The following is a 24,599-nucleotide window of genomic DNA, read 5'->3' as shown; positions in this document are numbered from 1 at the left end:
ATAGGTCGGAGTAGAAGTTATGCTAAGGCAGAAGAAAACAGCACACAAGGAATTCGGAAATAACAATCAAGTAATTTGCTTCCCTCCTGACATTATTACTTCTCACAAATGTCTTTTTAAAATTCCAGATAAATTAAATTTTGGTTCCATAGTTCAGCAGATTTTTTTTAACAATTGGGAGGGGGGCTGTTTGCCTTCATATTAATCATATATTGAATTTCTGCATCAAATATTGCTATGTGTTCCGGCCTGGTCTTCTCATAATATCATTATGGTGACATTTACAAAGAACAATAGAAACTCTAATGTTTTTGAATGGTTTTAGCAGCTACTAATGGCATACTCTGAAAATCATTTTCCACAACAGGGACAAGCACTACGTGTGTAATCTGTTCTGCAGCTGAACAAAACATTTGCAAAATCTAAAGGGAAATTAGTATAAGAATCTTACATCACATAAGCAGATCTGACTGTGCATGGTGGATGGACGGAAGACTGCTTTGAAAGAATATATAAACCACTGGTAACTCTTTGGAGAAAGAGCCAATGTATTTTATAAATAAAAATTTCTGTTCAATGTTTTTGGCAGGCGGTAACACGTCAAGTTACCTAAAATTTAAACTCACAAATGTCTAATATCCCCACGGCTATGCAAAGCAACAAATCAGAATGAATGAAGCACACCTCTCTGAATCACTAAAATAGCTGTACCTTTTGCAAACACCATGAAACAAGAATAATCCACGGATCACCCACATTTAAGGCAACTGTAAATATTATATGAACATTTTGAGCATTGGTTTATCCACAGGTGGTACAGTTTTTACAGTATTTTGGGTAAAAGCTTGAGAGTCAGCTTATCTGTGGATGAGCTTATCAGTAAATATATGCCATAAATTGTTTGGTGCTCAAAGCAAAACATCCATTTTGGAATGCTAAAATTAACTGTCAACTAGGAAGGAATAGGGAAGGTCTCACCAATGCTGTTATATAAGCAATATTCTGATTTTGATAGTCACATTTCGTGTTCCACATTTTGCTTCATTATTGTAGGACACTTTAGTTCTTATGCATAAGTGTTTATTTATATAAGCAGAACTCTGGGGTAAAGAACATAGTTAAATAAACAAACAATACTCAATGGTTAGCTAAGAAAGATCAGAAGTGAATCTCCATCTGCAGCATTTTAAAGACATGATTGACAGTAACAACAGCCCAGCAAATAAGCTTACATTCCTGGGTAGAAAACTCTAAACAAATGATTCTTAAAATAGGTCGTCTGTGATTTTTTTTGTCGGATATTGAAGATAATTGCAAAAAATTAATATTACCTCACATTTTTCATTATTTTTTTCTTAAAAAAATAAACCAAACAAACCAAAGCTCACCCCAGTAAATTTTAGAAGTTGAAAGGGGTCTTGAGAGCAAAACATTTAAGAAACATTGCTTTAAAAAATCATGTTTTGGCATGAGAGTATTGTCCAAAGTTTATTCCATATTTATTAACACCACCTTTGGAAAAATGTTCATAAATGCAGGGAAAAAGGCTTTGGGGTTTTTCTACAGTGTTTCGTATAATTTTCAATACTTCTTATTCAGATCCATAAACTGTATTGCACTATTCACAGTTCAGTTCATGTTCTTCGTGGAGAATTATCAATTATTTTTCTAGCATATGAATATTATATCCATTTGGTAGGGAGAAAATGGCCAGCAACAAATAGCTATGATAAAAAAACCCTAAAATGTTACATTTGACAACACCTTACATTTATATCAGGCTTAACAAACAAACTGGCCGTTAGCGAAACCAATTGTTACCTACGTGCAAACATTAATCAGTAACTAGCATTTTCACAATAGTGTCCAGAATAGCAATGGGCTTTTCCTGCAACTCAATAAAATTCTCTCTTCCTGTCCTTCAGCTGTCAAACACCCCCCACCCCACCCCACCAAGATATGGACTTTGCTGTTCTCATTTTCAGTACCGGATGTCTCTCTTCCAGCTTTACTGCTGATAGGGATGCTCTAATTCCTGTGCGCAAGACACACTAAATAACATAGTTGGTGAATTCCTCCAACTTTGCTAGTCCTTCCATTTCTGAGTCCCCCCCTTGCTGAAGGGACTTAAAGATGCAACAGTTGTTTCAGTGATGGGTGAAAGCCAAGACCAAAAACATGATGCGATTTTGTGCTCCAGTTCTATCAAATCACATTGAACATGTCCCCATTTTTCATTCCCCCGGTAAATATTTATTTTTATGTCTTGAAATTAACCCTTATCACAAACTTTGTACAAAATGGGTGTTCTGACTGATGTCAATGGAAGGGAGGCCCATCTAGCTCTTCTCCCTATAATCCCATCTGTACACATGAATCCAGCTTTGCATTTTCCTCTTCCCAACATGGATCAGATTTACTGTTTCCATCTGTAAAATGTCACGCACTTCTCTAACATAAAAGAAAAAAATGTATACATATTAATGCACTGGCAGTGGCAATAATCCTTCCTATAGCACTAATTCTGAAAGGATTTGCAGACTAATTCTTGGGACACAACATTTTTAGAAACTTAAACTCGCTGAGATTATAGAACATTTTAAAATTCAGAACATAAGGAATCAGATCACATATTTTTATCATCTGGAGACTGTTAAGTTTGAGCAATGAGAGGCTGAACCAGAGCATGAGTGCAACAATACTTTATTTTACAATAAAGGGCTGACCGTGTTTGCCACGCCTGGAACTGGCTCGCAGCAATCAGCAACTGGTTGGACCCCGCAGCCTGCTTTTATAGCTGGCTGCTGGAGAGAACCAACCAATGGGAATGGGGGAATAACGCCCACACGAAGTGAGTGGACCTGAGTGAGAACTCCTAGAGTCCTCAGGACATAACACCCCTTCCCCCCAGATGCGAACATGCATAGTCCTTGAGGTAGACGGGGGGTTTGTGTTGGCGCCCGGAACGGCGCAGCTCGGGGACATTTCCTGTCTGTTCGGTATCAGTCTGTGACGGTTGAGCCGGCATAGTGTCGCCAACGCTCTCTCCGGACTGGGCATCCTCGGACACCACTGGGTTGGTTACTGGGGTCGAGCTCTCGTGGGTTGGATCAGGCTGGTCAACTCTCTGGGCGCTGTTGTCCGAGTTTGGGCTGACTGGAATGACCGCTGGTGCAAACTGGTCGTTGGGTGCGATGTGGCTAGGCGGCGGATGAGGCGGTTCCCCTTCGACTGGAGACTCTGGATTCTTGTTGGCAAGGGTGCTGAGGCGCCTTCTAAGCTGGTCTATGTGTCTCCTCCAGACGCGACCATCCTCCAGCCTGACTCTATACGATCTCGGCCCGGTGACGGCGATGACCTCGCTTGGAATCCAAAGGGGGTCCCCAGCGAAATTCCTTGCGAATACTGGCTCCTGTAACATAAAATGTCTAACCCCAAGTAGAAGCGAGGGGAGAGTCAGGGCAGTATTGTGGGTGCAGTCTGTCCAATACAGTCCTCAGGCGCCGGCCCATCAGAAGTTCTGCTGGGGACTTATTGGTGACTGCACAGGGGGTTGAGTGCTGGCTCATCAGGAACCGTGAGAGTTTGTGGTGCCAGTCATCCCTGCCAAACCTAGCGAGGGCCTCTTTGGTGGTCCTGACGGCCCTTTCAGCCAACCCATTACTGGCAGGGTGAAATGGGGCTGTGAAAATGTGGCGAATGCCCAGGTTGGCAGCAAAACGGCTGAATTCTACTGATGCGAACTGTGGGCCATTATCGGAGACAATGGAGTCGGGTAGTCCATGTGTAACGAACAGGCGCGTTAACACGTTGGTGATTGCTAGTGTGGTGGTCGTGGATAGCTGTGCCACGTCTATCCATTTGGAATAAGCGTCCACGACCACTAGGAACATCTTTCCATGCACGGGGCCGGCCAGATCGATATGTATTCTAGACCAAGGGGCGCTGGCGCTCTCCCATCTGGTAGGGGTGGCGACGGGGGGAGCAGGACGGGATTCCTGGCAAATGCTGCAGGAACTTACCCAATTGACAATGTCCTCGTCTAGACCCGGCCACCACACGTAGCTGCGTGCTAATGCCTTCATTCTCACGATGCCGGGGTGTCCCTCGTGCAACGCCTCCAGGACTCGGGTACGCATGGCGAGGTCGGAATGACCACTCAAGTGCCCCACAGTAGACAACCCTGCAAACTGGACAGCTCCTGCATGCGAGTCTTAAAGGGTGCGAATTTGTTATCAACATTGCCTCCCGGCCACCCCCTCCTCACCCAGTCGAGCACCTGGGCGAGCGTTTGGCCTGCCTTGGTTTTAGCGGCGATGTCAAGGGCGGTGATGGGCAGGTCCAACTGGGTGATCTCGAAAATGGCGTTGACAGGAGCTGGGTCTTCAGCCGGAGCGGGTAAGGGGCAGCGACTGAGAGCGTCGGCGTGGGATAGAGCTTTGCCCGGGCGGTGAATAAGTTTGTATGAGTAGGCCGCTAGGAAAAGTGTCCACCTTGTCATTCTAGGGAAAGGACTTGAGGGGTCTGTTTGTCGCCGGCCAGTAGGCCCAGGAGGGGCTTATGGTCGGTGACCAGTTCAAGAAGTGGCCAAAAAGGAATTCGTGAAACTTTTTCACGGCCGCAACAGCTGCTAGGGCTTCCTTGTCTATCTGGCTGTAATTTCGCTCCGTGGCCGAGAGCGTCCTGGAGAAAAAGGCGATGGGGGCCTCGGCGCCGTTGGGGAGTCTGTGACTAAGGACCGCCCCAATTCCAAAAGGGGATGCGTCTGCTGCCAGTACTAAAGGAAGGTTGGGGTCGAATTGGATGAGCACTGCCTCTGACGTAAGTAGTGATTTGACGGCGTTAAACGCCTGGTCTTCTTTGTGCCCCCAGTGCCACTGTGACTTTTTGTCTAGTAATCTGTGTAGGGGTTCGGCTACTGAGGCTTTATGGGGCAAGAAGGATGCATAAAAGTTCAGCAGCCCCAAGAAAGCTTGTAGCTCCGTTTTGGAGGTTGGTGTGGGAGCTTCGTGGATTGCCCTAACCTTGGACTCCAGGGGGTGAATGCCAGAGGCATCAATTTTATAACCCAGAAAGTCCACCTGTCTAGTGGCAATGGCGCATTTTTCTTTTTTTTAACTTGAGGCCATGCTGTCTGAACCTCTCTAACACTGCTCGCACTCTCTGGAAGAGTTGGGGTCTGTCCCTGGCCGAGACCAAGATGTCATCGAGTAGGGTACTACACCAGGGAGGCCCTGTAAAATCCGCTCCATGAGGGATTGAAAAATACCCGGGGCAACACTTACGCCAAATTGGAGACGCTTGCATCGGAAGGCACCCCTGTGAGTGACGATGGTCTGAAGTTCCGCTGTTTGGTTATCAACAGGGAACTGCTGATACGCTTGAGACATGTCCAATTTAGCAAAAATACTGCCCGGTTCGAATGTGTGCAATAAGTGCTGAATGACGGGCACAGGGTAGGCGCTAACTTGTAAATATTTATTGATTGTTGTCTTGTAGTCCGAGCAAATTCTCAGGCTACCATCTTTTTTAAGGGTGTGACAATGGGCGTCTCCCACTTGGCGAAATCTGTTGGCTCAATGACCCCTTGTTTTAGTAGTTTATCCAATTCAGCGTCTAGTTTTGGTCGAATAGCAAATGGAACTCTACGTGGTTTTAATCTGATTGGGACTGCCTGGGGGTCAACGGTGAACGAGATGGGGGTTCCATTATAACACCCCAGCTCCTCGCTGAACACATCTGCGTAGTCAGCGAATAAGGAGTCAGTGTCTGAGGTTGAGACAGCATGGACTCCTGTTAGCCCTAGGCCGAGGTGGGGAAACCAATCGAGCCCCAATAAGGTGGGTAGATTGCCGTTAACTACCACTAGAGGTAGGTGGCCTTTAAAAGCTCTAAAACTGACAAAGAACTTGCCTCTGCCGATCACGGGAATGGCCTTCCCTGGTAGTCCTTCAGACCGAACTGGCATCTCTGAAGCCGGGTAGTAGATAGGCTGGGGTGGAGTCTCTTGAGGGTGTTCCACGAGATTATTGAGAGCGCTGACCCTGTGTCAACCTCCATGTGGCACGGTTTACCTTCTAGGGAAACGGAGAGAGAAATTTTACTAACAGTGTGGCAAGTACGCCTGGCAAGGCGGTGCGTGCGACAGTTTAATACTTGCCTCTGTGGTCCCGAGTGCGAGGACGGGGGTCTGTGTGCAGCGCTTTGGGGGCTTGGCAGACTCTCGCGATGTGCCCCTTCTTATGGCAGTTGTTGCAAGTGGCTCCTTTAAACTTGCAGGTGGCCCTTTGATGCGATCCCCACAGGCTAGGCACAGTGTGATGTGCTTGGGTGGACCGGTGTATTCTTGTTTGGCACCTACCTGCGACCGTCTGTCGTTGGCGAGGCGGTGGACGCGTTTTCATCGTTGTGGGTTTCCTCCGCTTCCACCTCTTCGGAATGGACCGGGAACGATGCCAGCTTGGCACTTGGGCCCTGAATTTCGGTGGCTGAGTTCGTTGCTAGCTCGGCTGCTAGGGCCTCCTCGACCGCTTGCGCGAGGTTGAGGTCTTTTTGCTAGCAGGCGCCTCTGTAGGTTGAGATCCTTGACCCCACAAACTAATTGATCGAGGAGCATGTCCTCCAGGTATGTTCCAAACCCGCAGTGCAGGGCTGCTGTTCTGAGGGCGGCCATATATTGATTGATGGTCTCCTTACTCGATTGCTTCCTCATACGGAACGTGAACCTCCTGGCGATTTGTGAAGGCCTGGGAGCGTAGTGGTTAGTGAGGATCTCAAGCAACTCGGACCACGGAACGTTTTCAACTCTCTCGGCGCCACGAAAGCTGCGGCGGTATCAGTAAACGGTGGCTCCGCAGTAGATTAGGAAATAGGATTTTTCCGATGCTCTCCCGCATCCGCCAGGCCGACCGCATCGATGTAATGATTGAAGCGGTTCTTATACGATTCCCACTTCTCTTCGTCTGGTTTAAACGCCGGGAATACTGGGTTGGAACTCATGGTGCTGGAACGGCTGGGCTACCTGCGGAAAAAATCTCTCTGGGACAACGGGCGCTCGTGGGTTACTAGTGATATCAGCTCTGGAGAGGTTTTTTGCTACCCTCTCTTTCTCTCTCTGGGTTACCACGTTGGCTGTTAGCCGTTGGAGGTGTCTCGATTCGCGCCAAAATGGGCGTTAGTGACTTCCTACAGCGCTGTGCTGTGTCTCCTACTGGCTCGAAATTCAAATGACACCCGTTTGAATTTCGCGCCAAATACAGAGCGGCTGCGGCTTGCAGCGCTTCACTTTCCCTGTAGCGGGGCTAACAAGCGGCTACAGACGCTTCTAACTTTTTGAACCAGACCGCTTCCTCTGGCTGCGGATCAGCGTTTGCTCTTTTTGATCGCTCGTTTTGTTGGCTGACCGCTCTCTCTGGCTGCGGATCAGCGTTTCCCTTATCGCCAGCCGATCGCTCTCTCTGGGCTGCGGATCGGTGGCTAGTGACTCAGCGGTTGCATGGTGCTTCTGGTAGCCATCCCACCCTCGTCGCCAGTGTTAAGTTTGAGCAATGAGAGGCTGAACCAGAGCATGAGTGCAACAATACTTTATTTTACAATAAAGGGCTGACCGTGTTTGCCACGCCTGGAACTGGCTCGCAGCAATCAGCAACTGGTTGGACCCCGCAGCCTGCTTTTATAGCTGGCTGCTGGAGAGAACCAACCAATGGGAATGGGGGAATAACGCCCACACAAAGTGAGTGGACCTGAGTGAGAACTCCTAGAGTCCTCAGGACATAACAGAGACTGTATACATTCGTTTCGTTTTTCAATTATATGCATTCAAGTTGAAAACGTTTAGAAAAACACAAAACTGCAATGCAGCTCAATAATGAATTTAGCTGGGCTGCTCCGTTTACTAGATTGAGGATTTCCCCCCACCCACACTATTTTGAACTCTTGTATAAATTAAAATAATTCTGCCCAAGATTATATCTACTAGTGGACATTTCCATAAAACATCTATTGAAATGGATAGGTTCTGCTCCATTGCAATGGGCTAAAAAAGGATCACACCTTAATTGGCTGGCTGCTATTTAGTATATTAAAATGGTTATTTCCAAAGTCAGTTACAGGTAGTCCTCAATTTACAACTCATTCATTTAATGACCATTCAAAGTTACAACAGCCCTGCAAACGGCGGCTTATGATCGTTTTTCACACTTAAGATCATTGCAGCAACCCCATGGCAACTGGCTCATATATATGACTTTTGCAATATCCGGGTCATGTGATCACCTTTTGTGAACTTCTGACAGTAGTCAACGGGGAAGCCAGATTCATTTTACAACCATGTTACTAACTTCAGTAATTCACTTAACAATTGTGGCAAAGAAGTCATAAAAAAGGCAAAACTCGCTTAACAACTGTCTCATTTAGCAATTTTGGGCTAACTGTAGTTGTAATTTAAGGACTACCTATACTTCTCTTTATTTCTCACAACCGTTTTACTATTTTATCATTTTAATATTTGTATGGACACTTTTTTGAAAATTTGGCCTCAGATCCTAAATAAACAAACAAACAAAAAGTGTTTACAATTACAATTTTGCAAATTAAACTAATACAATGTGAAGAGATACACACTGATTCCTATAATTGAGATTCTTCGATGCAGCACCCAAAGGGGCAAAACTAAATGAGAGCAAAACACCCTCCAAATCTAACCTGTTAGAGATAAACAGCTGCCTTGGTTTTGGATTGTGTATAAAGAGACATAAATAATAGTTGCTTATTTCATAAATGGCAACTCGATCCAAACTGCAGAAAGCATGGAGGAGATTTGAAGGATTCAGAGAGACTCTGCCTTAATGAATTTACCAACAAATCAGAACTAGGATTTCTAATACTACATTTTAGCTCTAATCCTGGTACAGTATTAACATACTTTCCTGACATCTGTATCATTCTTGCTTTCTTTATCATGGCCCACAGTGAAAGGCTTGAGATTAACTTAAACATCCCTCACCAGAATAAGAGACTGCTTAAAAGGATGTACACAATTAATGATGCATGAACAATACATTCAAAGAAACTAAACGCTTTGCTGGGCAGATAAAATATTTTGTTGGAAGCTCAAAAAGAAGGCGATTCCTGAATAGGCTTCTCTCAGATGATAGCTTCATCACTGTGTTCCCCTATTAGCATTCTGTAAAACATCTGTATTCTTTCTGGATATTTTTTTCCACTACATTAAATGTGTCTTCATGTTTGTAATATTGTTGGCATATTCCTGCCTATAGTACTCTGCATTGGGCAATTTCCTTCTTGGCTTCAGTAACTTTTTCATTATTATATTATAATAGCCACATTATTGTCAAATCTAATATACGTAATCATGCTGTAATGATATGTTATTGTTTTGACTAGTTTTTGCTTAGATTAAATATTGGGACTCGCCTGAGAAGGGTCTAGCAGACCAACAGAGATGACACCAATGGGATGACCGGTTCACAGTGTTTATTCTACACTAGGGGTGTCAAACTCAAGGCCCGTGGGATACTTAGATCTGGCTCGCAGGGCCACCCTGGAAACAGCGAAGAACCGGCCCGCACTGCCTCTGCCAATGAAAACAGTTCAGGGGAACGTGCAGTCCTCCTGAGCTCTGTTTTCATTAGCAGAGGGCTGCAGGAGGCAGTCGCAGCTGAAAACGGGCATTGAGCTGGCCACACCCACCCTGGCCACGCCTCCCCAGCCTCCAAGGTCAAACACAACCCTGATGTGGCCCTCAAGGAAATCAAGTTTGACACCCCTGCTCTACTCCATTCAATAGTGTTTCTGGGTCCTTCCTATTTGATCCCAACAGGAAGTCATCTGTGTAACATCATCATTCATGGGTGTACAGGAAACAAGAGATGCTTGTCATTCTTATCTGTCTGCAGCTTCTGCCCCTAATTTTTTTTCTTTGTTCTTGTAACTACTGATTTAGAGTAGGAAAGAACACCATGAATTCCCTGTAACCATCCTACAACTTTGAAACTGCCAAACTTGTCTATGTTGGAAAACATTTCTATAGCAAATTTGGATTCTGAAAATGTTTTGACTGAATAAGTGACATTCAAAAACTTTCTCCAAATATCAAGAAGTGGGCTGAGGATTTAATATCTGCCCCTGCAATTCAGCTGCTACTAATTATTACATGTATCATCACAAATATTTCCAGTATAATCCAAAGAACTCAAAGTTCAAATCTTTGAATTCAACGAATTCAAAACAGACATCTTCTAACCTAGCACACACAGAGGTTTTGAGTTTTCTTTTGGAAAAATAACTCCCAAAAATGTGGTTTTAGTATAAATTACCAGTACAACATTCATTCCTCTTGTTCCTACTAGTAATGTATTACAATCAATCACAGTGTTTCTTGAGAGGGGCAAACAAGAGAAAATGTGAAAGGGAAATTGCTTATCTCAAAGCATTCATGTTCTTCCAGAAATTACTTGCTTCCTCTTTAAGAACTAACTCTTAAACAAACATCCTACTTAATTGCATTTCTTGAAATCCTTCTCTAAATATTCTATATGGATGCATATAAAATTAAAGGACGACAATTTACAAGGATTAACCCAGAAAACATACAAATTTTGCAAATAACCACCAGAAATGCCATTTAAGCAGTATACAGCCATTTATACAACTGTGTAAACTAAGAGTCACTTTCTAATAATAGAGGCCTAAATCCAGCAATATAAACCATCTGTGAGATACAGTCTGATGGATAAAGCGTGGGTTGTCCAAGGAACTGCTCTTTGTCTTCACAGAAGCAAATGTACTTTCCCTAAAACCATCACTGCCTCACCACAAAAAAAGAAGAAATGATTGATGTTGCCACCATGCTTTTTTGCCACACGCCATGAGCTAGGCTTAATCTAATCGGAGTTTATTCTGATAGAGGAGAATATCTGTGGCTCAGGATTGAAATGAGGGGGTCCTTGGTGCTCTCTGAGCTTGCTTATTTTCTTGCAGATGTTTCGTTACCCAATCTAGGTAACATCATCAGTGCTGGTAGGGAGGAAAATGAGAGGAAAACCTACTCAATACTAGCACGGATGATGTTATCTAGTTTGAGTAATGAAATGTCTGAAATAATCAAGCTCAGTGAGAAGCAAGAAGTTTTGTCCATATTTTTTCTCTAGTCTAAAGCTTATATACCCAGATCTTTGGAGCAGCTCTTTTTGAATATTCTGAATCGTTGGGGAGATTTTCCCCAATCCAACACAGGTGGGACATTATTAAGGATGAGACCAGAGGTGGTATTCAACGGGTCCTGACCAGTTCTGGAGAACCGGTAGCAGAAATTTTGAGTAGTTTGGAGAACCGGCAAATACCACCTCTGATTGGAGATTTTACAGTATCCTTCCCCTGCCACGCCCACCAAGCCACGCCCACAGAATGGTAGTAAATTTTTTTGAACCCAACCACTGGATGAGACATCATTGAATTCCAACTAATAATAGGTAGAATATCAGCAGAAAGGTTTTGCCATGGCCATTAGGCTACGTGTGACATCGTATGAACCATCCTACGCCTTATTGGTAATAACTGGAGAACTCTTTAAAAATATAGAATGCTTCACTATGGCCCTTTTGCAATTTGTATAATAACCAGGCTGCTACTTACTGGCACCACGGACAATACTGTATATAACATTCTAAAATGTACAATCCTACCATCTGGATCTTTTTAAAATGGCAGCTGTGCTGCCTTTGGACTTGGTCCTAAATACAATAGCAGAATGTAGAAAAACCATATTGTTCTTAGGTCTCACTATAAATCAACATATGTTAAATCAACAGTATGTTTCTGTCGCGGTGTCTGCCTTCTGGAATGAGTTTCATGCAAAATTTGCACAGCCCCTCCCAACTTGATAGTAGGGTAGATGTTAGAGGTGTTTGATCTGTATCTGTAGTGAAAATGTGCTCTGTTTTGCTGTTTTGTTATTTCCCTTATTGTATACTTTATTTACATTATTGTATTTGTATTCTGTTTTTATATTTAAGCTGCCCACAGTTGTCCTGTCACTGAATTGAAGAAATAAAGAAGTATATATAACAGAAATAAACTGAAATTCAATTATATACATTCAATACTCATTTTACATGATAGAATGTAAGGGAACTGGTGACTTAATTACTTCCCTTTTTTGCTACTCTGGAACTCTTCCTCTGCAACAAATACAAACCGATGTCTCTTTGCAATTCATTTATTCATATACGCTGTACAACGGCAAAAATCGAACCTTTAATAAAAAGTCCTGGAATTGTTACTGTTTCCATTTTCTAAAATACCATCAACAGATTCTAGGAGAAAACTACTGAAAGGGTACAATGCTTAGACATGGATAAACTTACCTACACTAGTTGGAAATATGTCCTCATTGTTGATTTGCACCTCAATCCAGTCCATCAAAAGATTCATATACTGGGGTGCTGGTAATGGTGTAGGTTTCTTGTACTTTAGATCATCCTGCCACCGGTATTCATACTTAGGCCCACCTGACATCATAGGGCAGGTTCTCTCTGTGCAAAACTCACAGATAGTTCCATAAATTAGGTTGATCCTATTGAAAAAGTCAACTACGTGAACAGCAACCCAATCGTTTAGATCTTCTCCAGTGGGCAGCTGCACAGCTGCCTTCAGGTCCACTCCAGAATTGAGTGAAGCTTGCGCTCGTTTGTGAAGCTCAAACCTCTGGGTCCCAGGTTCAAATTTCCGTTTGGGACGGAATGTCTTGTCCTTATTAAAAACTTGCTTGAGTGCAATGGACATATCTTCCAGCTGCCAAATTCCAACCACAGCGAGGCACTAGAATAATGGTATTCTTATATATGTATATATAAGTATTTATATATATTTCCAGAGAGGAAAAAAGATTTCTCCAACAGAAATCCTTAGTCCGTTAGGTGTCCTGGTTTGACGTTTTCTTGGATAATGTCATATTCCTAAAAATTCAAAGAGAAAAAAACGACAACTACAGGTCAGTGCTAAAAATGATTTCTGACAATTCATTAGAATTTGCTTTATTTGAAAGCCAGAGTAGTTAAAGTGCTATTATTTAATTCATGATTGTAAAGTTCTAAACAAGTCAAAATTTTATTTATCAATAAAGTTGTTTTGCATATATCAAAATATACAGTTTTATAGGAATTTATATTGTTAAGTGATAAATACCGTTTATTGTTAAGTTGGTAAGAAATGGCTCCTATGTTTAATTTTCCCCATTAGAAACACATTCACACTGATGCAAATATAAGCACTTCAAAAATTTCACAAGAGACACAATTTATTCCATTCTATCTTCAGTTAATAGAATAGTTAAAACATACAATATCTAATTACTAATAATCTTAATTTCTCAAAAAGAAAGTTGGAGAGTTTAAAAAGGGAAATCGTAAAATGCCTGAGGAAACGGACTCCCTTCCTCAGTGATTTCTCACATTGTAGCATGAAAAGAAAGGTGAAAAAAGGAGACACGGCTTTATCTATTTCAGCCCCATCGGCTTCTCCAACAGTTCTTGAAAGGTGACAAACTGTTTTCTGTGATGGTTCTTGTTTTATCTATAATAACAGGTAGTCCTTGACTTACATTCATTCGAAGTTACATGCGCTCTGAAAAAAGTGACTTAGGACCAGTTTTCAAATGTACAGCTGTTGAAGCATCCCCATGGTTACATGATCAAAATTCAGGTGCTTGGCAACTGGCGTGTATTTGCGACACTTGCACTGTCCTAGTGTCATGTGATCACCATTTAAAATCTTAAAGTTAATGAAGTAAGCCAGATTCGCTCAGTGATCGCATGCTTCATTTAACAAATGCAGTGATTTGCTTAAATGTGGCAAAAAATCCCTGTAAAATCGGGCAGAACTCAATTAACAACTGTCACGCTTAGCAACAGAAATGTTGGGTCCAATTGTGGTGGTAAGTCAAGGAATACCTGCATTATTTTTTGTTGGTTTCTCAATTTTAATTCATTTTGGAATTGAAAAATGAATTAAAACTTTAATAAGAGATCCGTCCAAATTAGACTTCACTATGCTCTACTGAAACATTTTCTCAGAGGGAGGAAAAATCATTCCAATCATGTTTTGAAACTCTGGGTTTCCCCTGCTGGAGGACAATATAAGAAGGAAAAGATAAATACCCAGCAATCTTTGAACTGTAGCACGGAAACACTTCAAAAACTAGATTGAGAAACAAGGGGTAATGCAAGGAAATACTCTGACACCATCGCATTCTTCTTGGTTCACTTATTATGGCTTAATTTTATTTCATATTATTTCATTTCTGGCACTTAATGGCCTTAATTATTTATTAAATTATGCCTGATCTGTGGTTTGGTTTTAGAAAGGACACCAAGATTGTTTTGTGTGTAGTTACTGTTTTATATTGTTTAGAAAGGACTGTAAAGTACTGTGAAGGTATATAAGTCTAAGTGCTATTGTTATTGCTATATCATAATTATATATAGCTTATAGATTTGGTTTATTGAAATATTATGTTAATTGTGACTTTAATCAATTGGTTGTTTACTTTGCATGGTATTCCTCATTGTTTTCTCTTGGAAAGAGAAGAACAGTTGGAAAGGACAGTTTAATAATAACAGCAACCACATTTTTAATGAGTAATTCTGAAGACATTATTCTGACATTTTTTGCTATCCCTTAGGATATATACTGTAAATCAGCTGACTCATCAAAATTTATAGTTCATCAACCACAAGGAATATAATTGAAGACAGAGCTGTGAAAATGGCAGATGACAACTAGTAAATGAGAAAAAGCATGTTTTTTCCTCTCTCTTTCCATTTAAGGAAACTGAATGAAAAGCATGCACACTTACACATACACAAATCATTTGGTTTTCATGGGATTCTGAGATCATTCCAAGCCTCTTTCTAATATGATAGTATTTAAAAACAACAACAGAGAATTCTATTTTATAAATATCACTATTTTTTTCTTCCTCTCTTCTCTGTACAAACTGAGATCCTACCATTTTCTATAAATTTGCCCCTTATAATTTATAGAATAGGAAATTGATACTATTGCAACCCAAATTCTAGATGTTCTGCAATCAACTAGATTCATACACTTTAGCTTACACATACAGACTTCCTCTTGGGCCGTGTTAGTACATAAAGCGCCTTATATATATTTAGCATTAGAAAAGATATAGTACGTATTAACAGTTAAGCAGGAAATGCATATACCCGGGAATCGAGCAGTTATACCAATGATTAAGTAATAAGTTTGGTTGATTTTGATTCTCACCTCAAGAAGTTGTCATGTTTCTTTCTTCCTATTAATCATAATATCATTATTTAGATAAGCTAGATAGATGCTAGACAATCTCCAAGGAAGAGAGCAGCAAAATGCCAACAACAGATCCTAGCAAAATTGGAGAATCTGTCTTAAATTAGTGAAAATAAGTTACTTATTAGTTCAAAAGTCGAATGCAATTGAAGCTTGCTGGTGTGCTCAGTCTTATGGAGACTAAAAGGAAAATTAATCATTGCAAAATTAATCATTAGATCCCTAATAGAATGTTCAATTCATAGAATCATTAGATCCTAATTGAACGTTCAATTCATGTGAAATGAGATGTTGACATAAAAAAAAATATCAGTTGAGAAAAGGATATATGTACATCTGTTTTCTACCACTGTTAGAATATTGGCTATTAAATATTGATCATCTAGAGTTCTGACACAAAGACTCCTTGATGTTGCTTTAGAGGTGGGGAACTATGACCCAATTATTACTTGTGGAATTCAACTCCCAGAATTCCCGAGACAGCCCTTTTGGCTCAGGAATTCTGGGAGTTGAAGTCCACAAGTAATAAAAGGGTCATTGTTTCCCACCCATGCTTTAGACAGATGCTGCAATCCCAAAGCAGAGTAATAACACCAAAATTGCCTTTGATTAAATGGCTTTAAGTTAGTACGTTCACTCTCTTCCAGTTCAATTTACTTGACGGACTTGTTGTGAAGAGAAAGAAGTATTAGGTATGTTTGCAGTCTTGAGTTACTTATCAAGTAATAAAGATGGGATGAAAATCTAATAAATTAAGTGAATAAATAGGTCACAAAATGAAGGAACGGGACAAAGGAGGAATCCAATTACTTTCACTACTCTTTCCTCCATTTTTTTTTTAACCTATGGATTTCCAAAGATAAAAAAAACATGGCTAGAAACTCTGGTAATATCTTATGTATACCCCCAAAATAATAAATGAAACCATGTGGCTTTTATTATGACATTGCATGCATCCAGATAGAGCTTTTTACATATTTTTCATGCAATCAGATGAATATTTTAACCAAATAAAAACATCTGTTAGGGAAGGAAAAGACACTAACAGTATATTACCTCATTCTCCCCAAAAGGGCAGGGGAAGCATTCATTGTGCACTTCTGACTGTTACAATTATTTAGAGTTCTACAGACGCTGCTATATTAGCACTTGACCTTTCTTTCACGCTTATTAAAAAATAGACAACCTCCCTTGTGTCTGGACTGAATACTCTAAGGCCACAAGTGTCACAGTTACATGAAGGCTGTGGGAACTGTGAAACAATCTGTGTCATTATTTCCAAAAGTGCTTGTACAAGCTGGCACCTACTTCCACCAACAGGAAAAGCCAATTATTTTGACAACACATTTTGTTTGTGGAATTGTATATGCCAATTCTGAGAGGGAGAGATGCTTTATATTGGTTTGGTTCTTTGTCTTGTTCAAATTCCACTTACTGGACCAGGAAAGGGTCTCTGATTTCAAGATGCAGCTTTACCCCACCCTGCCAAATTTTTTTTACACCCAAATACTTTTTTAATCCTTGACTCTTCATCTTTAAGTCCAATTTGTGTCACTTAAAGCAAGAATATTAATTGTTGATATAAAGAAGGAAAACATCACATTAAAATACACATCTCATTGGTATTTGAATTTGGCTCTTTTATTGCATTTAATTAATCTAGGTGAAATGTTAATATACATTGCAGGTCCATGTATGATATGACATACCCTAAATAAATAAAATAAATAACACATCTCAATAATAGGAAGAAAGGTGCTTAGAATATATTAAATGCAATATAAATACACATAATAATGTAAAGTTTAGGAAAAAGAAGACTTGAGTTCCAAGGGAAAATAATCCAATATTAGCATGCTTGCCCCTAGCAAATATTTACCATACCTATATTTTTTTCTTTGGCAATATTTGCCTTCATTCCTATAATGGGATTAACAAATGAGAAATTCAACAACTGATTGGCAATCCATTTTGAATTCAAGTTCAAGAAAAAGAATGGGATTCATTAAAAAGTAGTTTCCTGCTTTATAAAACATGTAGCCCATGCTCAATAAAATTAAAGTGAAATATGGGAAGCTGGAGTAAATATAATGATTTTCTGTGTATCTGTTTTCACGTGTTGTAATATGCTGCAATGAATCCTTGATTTTGATGAAAGACTGGGTAATTTCCAATACAAATGTGAACAGGCAGCTTTGGACATCTCGCACACGAAGCCCTTTATCTATACTTTCCAAATAGAAAGCAGCTGCTGCATAGAGAAGAAAATACAAGAAATATTTTAAAAGATTTTTCAAATCAACATTAAACACAGTAGCTGAAATGTTTTGAACAGGATGTCAGATAAAGCATACCATTAGAGAGTGCTTTATCATATCCCTGTAATATTTGGGATGAATCCAAAAAGGTCCATCCACAGCAGTGGTGGGATTCAAAATTTTTTTACGACCGGTTCTGTGGGTGTGGCTTGGTGGGCATGGCTTGGTGGACATGGCCATGTGACTGGGTGGGTGTGACTTTTTTACAGCCCCGCTCCCCCCAGTTTTTGGGCCTTCTGGGCCTCTGGCAAGCCTCCTGATTTTTTTTTTTTTGTTCCCAGGCTTCCCTCGGGCCCAGGAAGGAAAAAAAATGGAGCCTGGATGGGGTGCACAGCACCCCCCCCACTTCCTTTTGGGACCTTCTGTGCCTCAGGGAAGCCTCCGGGGGGATTGCTCCCAGAAGACATCCCTGGGGCCCAGGAAGACAAAAAAATGGAGGGTGTGTGTGCCCCCCCCCCTCCATTTTTTGCCTTCCTGGGCCTCAGGGAAGCCTCCTGGGCAAAGCAATAAGTAAGTGAGGGGAATCCTGGCACAGCTGATTGTTGGGAGGGCGAAAAAAAGAAATACCTTAAGGACTGATTGGGCGGGGCAAGCATCAAGCAGGTTGGGTGAGCGAGCAACCGGGTCAGGAGTGTGGCCAGGCAAAAGTTACTACCAGTTCAGCGACCCACACCAAATCCTTGCTACCTGTTCACCCGAACCGGTGTGAACCGGCTGAATACCACCACTGATCCACAGGTATTTCAGCAGATGTATATTTATCAGCTTCCCTGTCCCATAAGGAATTGTAAATTGTTCATGTTAATGCTTAGCGGTATTTTATTATAAGGAAGCAGTTTTCATTTGTTCTTTTAAAAGATATGTGTTTGCCTTCAGTTTATTGTTTCTATAGTTACATATTTTTCTTTTTTAAAATATTGTGACAGAGTTGAGGCCTGCACAGATACGGTACGCAAATAAAATGTATTAAAAATATACATACATCCCACACATTTTATGTCACAGCTAAACCAACACTCATTTTTGAGGTTCTTTTACTAAAATTGGAGCTAATGATCCCAAGATTAAGCCTACCATGAAGACTTTATTAATTTATTAAACTTATATGCTGCTCCTCTTCCAAAAGTGACTATAAATGGCTTACAATCCTTCAATAAAATGCCATATAAAACATTAAAACAATAAATAGAAATCTTAATTTAAACCTATTTGCTTTAGACAGGCCTTCTGGAGATCAAGGAAAATGAACAGCACTGATATCTGAGGTCGGAGTTTCAGAACTATTCACCCATGCAGTCTTGTCAAGAAATATAATTTTTATTCTACTTTTTGCTGTTTGAATCTCTTAATCTCATCACCAACCACCTCTAAACGTATCTAAAGATGCTATAAATATTTGCTCTGATGTTCTTAAAACAAACATGAGGAACAATGTGGGAAGCTACCAACTTTTTCATTGGCTATTATTTTGAAAGTTTTAATAGGAGCTTGACTAACACACAGCAGATGATAATCATTATACTATGAAAAGTTTCACTACTTTCTTTTTCTCCAGATCAAAGACAGAAAGCTTTTTTTTCTTCTGCTTCACGGCAATCTAATTTCAGTCTGTTTCAATCTGTTTCAAGATACAAACAAGTTAAATGTTCTATTCACAGGCCTTGAGTCTAATTCCTAGAAGTTCTTCATAAGAAGCCACCCAAAATCACCATCCTACTGGGCTGTCCACCCAATGAGTAAATCCAGCTGCATGGGATTTAGTGCTCCAGACACTGTTGTCACCTCATTAGACACAGCTAATAAAATCTGGCAAGAAAAAATAACTTTGGCTTAGTTAGCCTAACTGAAGTTTGCTACCTATGAGTTTTATTTTTAATTCCAAGAACTGTAGAGCAGGAGTCTCCAACTTGAAGACAATCAGTTGCATGAAATCCTCCTGGTTATTTTGCACGACCCAAGCTTCCCTGGCACACACTGAATAGTCATAGCTGGATATAAGGCATCATCCTGCTGTTCTCAGTCAGACACTATAGATCACGGTTGTCAAACTCGCCATATCATGTTGCTGTCACATGACATTTTGCGACATTTTCCCCCTTCGCAGAGATGGGGTGGGCATGGCCTGCACAAGGGGAGCCAGTTTGACATCCCTGCTATGTAGATCCTCTCTTGGGTTAAGAAGAAAATGCATGACCAAGTAGGATACCTATCCAGCTGACCTTGCAGCGCCCTACCTTAAGCCAGGGACTGTCAACTTGCCAATGACAGAGCAGGCCTAGAGTATCAATGGGCAGCATATATTGCTGTCTGCAAGTGAAACAAGCTTCTCAGCTTACCTGCCAGTTAGTACCTTCCTTTTTTCTCCTAACAACTTTCTGCTTTCTACCCCTGATGAAGAGAAAGGGGGAGAGAGCACAACGTGGAAGAGGAAGCCAACATCGCCCTGGAGCACTGAGACATGCAGACTAGTTGTAATGTGGGATGGGACAACTTGGCACGGCCAACTTGCCACATTATAGCCAACTCACTGTGGGACAACAAGACACGGCCAACTCGCCATGGGCCAATTCGCTGTAGTACCACTCAACAATTCAATTTAATTATTTAAAATTATTTTAAAAAATTATTTTAATTTGTGTCATTCATATTTCATTTTGTCCCTCCTTTGGCATCTTTTATTTAATGATTCCATTCCATTATTTCTTCGATATGAATGTAACTTTTTTCCTGCAGTGAGTTGTCCCACAGCAACTTGGCTATGGTGAGTTGTAAACCAGCTGCAATGGGAAAGAGCAGGGGCTGGAAGCAGCAGCAGGGTCTTCCAATAAACAAGAAAATTTGCAGGGAAGGGGAGTACCTCTCCCAGTGTCAAGGAGGGTAGAAGATTCATTGATTTATAATATGTGTGTTTGTGTGTGTGTGATAATTGACAACTGTGGTATGCCAGTGTCATGGGATCACTTTTTGCAAGCAACGTCAATGGGCAAGCCAGATTCACTTAACTGTGTTGCCAACTTAACTGCAGTGATTCACTTACCCATCTGGCAAGAAAGGTCATAAAATAGGACAACTGTTTTGCTTAGCAACATAAATTTTGGGCTGAACTGCAGTTGTGAGTCGAGGACCACCTGTATATAGAAAAATTCTCAGCCACTTCAGAGTTTCCCCCAGTGGCTCATCAATGTGAACCAAAGACTCTCACTTAAACTTTCAAAACTAAATTCCAGACTAACATGCTGATTCCCTTGAAGGACATATTAAAATATATTTCTTGCCCGCTTGACTTGGTTATTTTGAGAGGCTTGGGGTGTCAGAATTGGCATTGCTGGTTAACCTTTTGTGCTAGCAAAGGTTAACTTTGATACATGACAATGTTCTAATATCAGAACATCTTTTTCAAATGGTCTTGATGAATTCCATAACCCGTAACTTCAAAAGAACATTGTCGTGAAGGACAAAAATGTAAGAAAACATGTAAAAAATAAATTAATGTTAGAATCTGAGTTCCAATACAGTTCACTCAACATTCCTTCCTCAATGAAATTCTCCAAACACCACTTCTGTTCCTTACCCTACAATTGAATGGTGTAAAGACCTGTCATTTTGTTGAAGTAACCTAGTATTACAAAGAGAGAATCATCTAAATATATCCACTTCCCACAACAAAACATTTAACAGACAGCATCAGATTTGGCTGCCGCTAACCTGCCTTCAAACTGCACTTTTTACATAGTTTCTTGTAGCATCTGATATTATACAAACCCAGTATTATATGCAAATCTATGTCAAAATACTGACAATTTCTGCTTCTAAGAAACAAAGCTTCGCAAGGAGCAATTTACAGTAGGTAGTGTGACTTAAAATGCTTTGAACCCTGATGCACAAGAAAAATAACAGAGAATAAGCATCCCTTCTGAAACAGTTTGTCCCCTCCCTTTCTAAAGATGGGGCCACTGAGGTGGTGCTACATATATATATAGTGCTGTTTGGGTATTATATAAAAAGCCAGCGCATCTGGCCCACAGGCCACAAGTTTGACATGCCAGTTCTAACAAGCAAAGTCAACAGGGAAGCACATTCACTTAACAATTGTTAACTGCAGTGATTCACTGAACGATGAAGAAAGGAAGGTCGTAAAATGGGGCAAAATTCATCTAACAATTGTCTCACTTAGCAACAGAAATTTTGAGCTCAGTTGTGGTCGTAAGTTAATGACTAACTGTATTCATAGTTATTTTCATCATATCTGAAAATAGTCTGATGTATTGTACGGGCACTGTGGCACTGAATCCCACCAGAGGTGATATAGAGCAGGTTCTGGCCAGTTCTGGAGAACCGGTAGTGGAAATTTTGAGTAGTTCAGAGAACCGGCAAATACCACCTCTGACTGGCCCCGGCCCCATCTATTCTCTGCCTCCCGAGTCCCAGCTGATTGGCTAGGTCTTCTTTTGTTGCCCTGCACAGGAGAACGGAACTGGAAAGCCGGTTAGTGGGGTCGGGAGGGAATAGGGATTTTGCAGTAATCTTCCTCTAGGAATGGGTATTTTGCAGTATCCTTCCCTGGAGTGGGGTGGGAATGGAGATTTTACATTATCCTCCCCCTGGCATGCCCACCAAGCCACACCCACAGAATCGGTAGTGAACATTTTTAAATCCCACTGTTTTCCACTTGTTCTTCTTGGTGCCTTGGACTGCCATTTTTATGTTGATAGTCCATACTGGCTATGACAAATGGAATGGGTGTTCGTAGAAGTTACCCTGAACACCCTTTCTATCTATGCTGCGAGAGAGCCCAGGATGGGTTGACTCCTTCCTATGACGTCAATTAGCTGAATCTGTACTAAGATATAAAAGCCAGCCCCCAGGAGAGACCCCAGCTTTGGCGAAGATACTTGACAGACTGAAAGGTGTCTCTGAAAGCCCAAAATAAATACAGAAATATGTCTTACCCTTTCTGGACGAATCAAGGAAGGGGCTGGGCTCACTTGCAGCATAGAAAGGGCGTTCACGGTATCTTCTACCAACGCCCATTCTCCTCCATGCTGCATCGAGAGCCCAGGATGGGACATACCAAAGCTTGCATGTCCACGGGTGGGTCCTTGTCCGTCTCATCACACCGACTGTGGAACCACTCGTTGAGCACCCGTCTGCCGAAGGCTGCAGTTGCCGAGGCAAAAGCATCCAGACAGTAGTGTCTGATTAAAGGAGACGGGGATGTCCACATGGCCGCATGACAAAACTCCTCCAAGGATGCTTGGGTCACCCAGGCAGCAGAAGTGGCCGCGCTTCTGGTAGAGTGTGCTGTCACACCTTGGGGAACCAGAAGGGCCGCAGCTTTGTAGGCCTGCTCAATGCAAGACCTGACCCACCTGCTAATAGTAGGAGAAGAGGCCTTGTGCCCAAAGTGAGAAGGGAAAAAGGAAACAAACATGGCTTCCAACTTCCTGAAGGAGGAAGTGAGCTTAATGTATATTCTAAGATCCTTTCTTACGTCTAGCGTGTGCCACTGCTGCTCTAAGTCATGGTGCGGGAGAGGACAAAAGTCAGGCAGAACAATGTCCTGGGACCTGTGAAACTAGGTGTTAATCTTTGGAATAAATGAGGGGTCCAGACTGAGGACAACTCTATCATCGTGAAAGGAACAAAGGTCCTGTCTGATGGAAAGAGCAGCAAGCTCAGAAACCCTCCTGGCAGAAGTGATGGCAACAAGGAACACTACCTTCAGAATCAGAAAACGGAGAGACACTGTTCTAATGCAATTTGGTGGTGGGAGAGAGCTGGCTCTTTTTGGTGTTGATGGAAAATCCATGGGTCTGGAGATATGACAGGGTAATTTGCAGATCCCAATGGGGCGCAAGGATGGAAGAGGAAAGAATCAAAATGTCGTCCAAGTAGCATTGGATCCTCACTGGAATAGAACGCAGAGATGCCATCAATGCTGCCAGAACCCTTGGAGCCGATGAGAGGCCGAAGGGAAGTGCTTGATACTGGTAATGGGTATTCTGATAACAGAAACTGAGAAACTGGCGATTATGAGGCCAAATTGGGATGTGGAGGTAAGCCTCAGTGAGATCAATGGAAGAGAGGAGGTCGCCCTCCCGAACTCTCTCTAAAATAGAATGCAGAGTCTGCATTTTAAATCGCCTGTATTTTACAAATTGGTTGAGAAATTTTAGATCAAGGATGGCTTGCCAGCCCCGAGGCTTTGGGAATGATGAAAAGGCGAGAGTAAAGTCCACATCTCCATTTAGAGGGGGGAACAGGTTGAATAGCCCTGATTTCAAGAAGGTGCTGAATGGCCTGATTCATGAGGGCTTGCCTGGAAATGTCCCGAGACAGGACAGATCAAAAAATTTGGGGGGAGTGACGTTAGGAAGTCCAATTGTAACCCTGATCTAATAGTGCTGAGCACCCAGGTGTCCATCGTTGACTCCTCCCATTTGGAGGCAAAGAAGGCTAGGCGACCTCTGATGGGTGGGGAGAATGAGGGATTACTTAGAGCGACGGAAGGAACGACCCCCTCCCCCCCGAAAGAGCCGTTTACCAGTAGAAGGTTGTTGCCTGCCAGATGTTTCCGCCTGTTGGTCTTGGCGTTGGGAGTATGGCCTGTGAGAGCGAGGGAAGTGAGATGAAGTCTCCGCTCGGAAGGCAGGAGGGTGATAAGGAGCAGGGCGATAGTCAGCTTTCTTCCCAGAGGAAGAGAGAATTTTACATTTATCTCTGGTTTCGATGGGATAAGGTTCCAGAGCATCGCCAAAAAGCTTATCGCCTGCGAAAGGAACTGAAGCTTCCATTTTCGGCGTGACTCCACCTGCCAATTTCAGAGCCATAAAAGTCTTCTTGCTGCTACAGAAGATGCCATGGCCTTGGATGAAAATTTGGCGGAATTGAGAGTGGCATCCACAGTGAATTCTGCCGCTGCAATAATCTTAT

The 24,599-nt window shown here is 41.8% G+C and overlaps 1 protein-coding gene across 3 annotated transcripts in view; it reads right to left on the bottom strand.

Annotated features, from left to right (window-relative positions):
- Positions 1–24,599, bottom strand: part of MOB3B (MOB kinase activator 3B) — a 92,222-nt gene that overhangs the window by 24,953 nt on the left and 42,670 nt on the right. For 2 of the 3 annotated variants that reach the window (XM_087926548.1, XM_087926547.1), the window contains exon 2: positions 12,387–12,977. In XM_087926548.1, coding sequence (XP_087782674.1) covers positions 12,387–12,804 — 418 coding nt within the window. In that variant the 5' untranslated portion in view covers positions 12,805–12,977. Of the gene's footprint in view, positions 1–12,386; positions 12,978–15,306; positions 15,444–24,599 lie in introns of those variants that run through there. The other variant, XM_087926550.1, reaches the window with a different exon arrangement.

This window comes from Pseudonaja textilis, chromosome 2, assembly GCF_049901715.1.
Source record: "Pseudonaja textilis isolate UNSWEBS1 chromosome 2, rPseTex1.2, whole genome shotgun sequence".
NCBI classification, from domain to species: domain Eukaryota; kingdom Metazoa; phylum Chordata; class Lepidosauria; order Squamata; family Elapidae; genus Pseudonaja; species Pseudonaja textilis.
The sequence above is the reverse complement of the archived record's forward strand: the minus strand, read 5'-3'. Positions and strand labels throughout refer to the sequence as shown.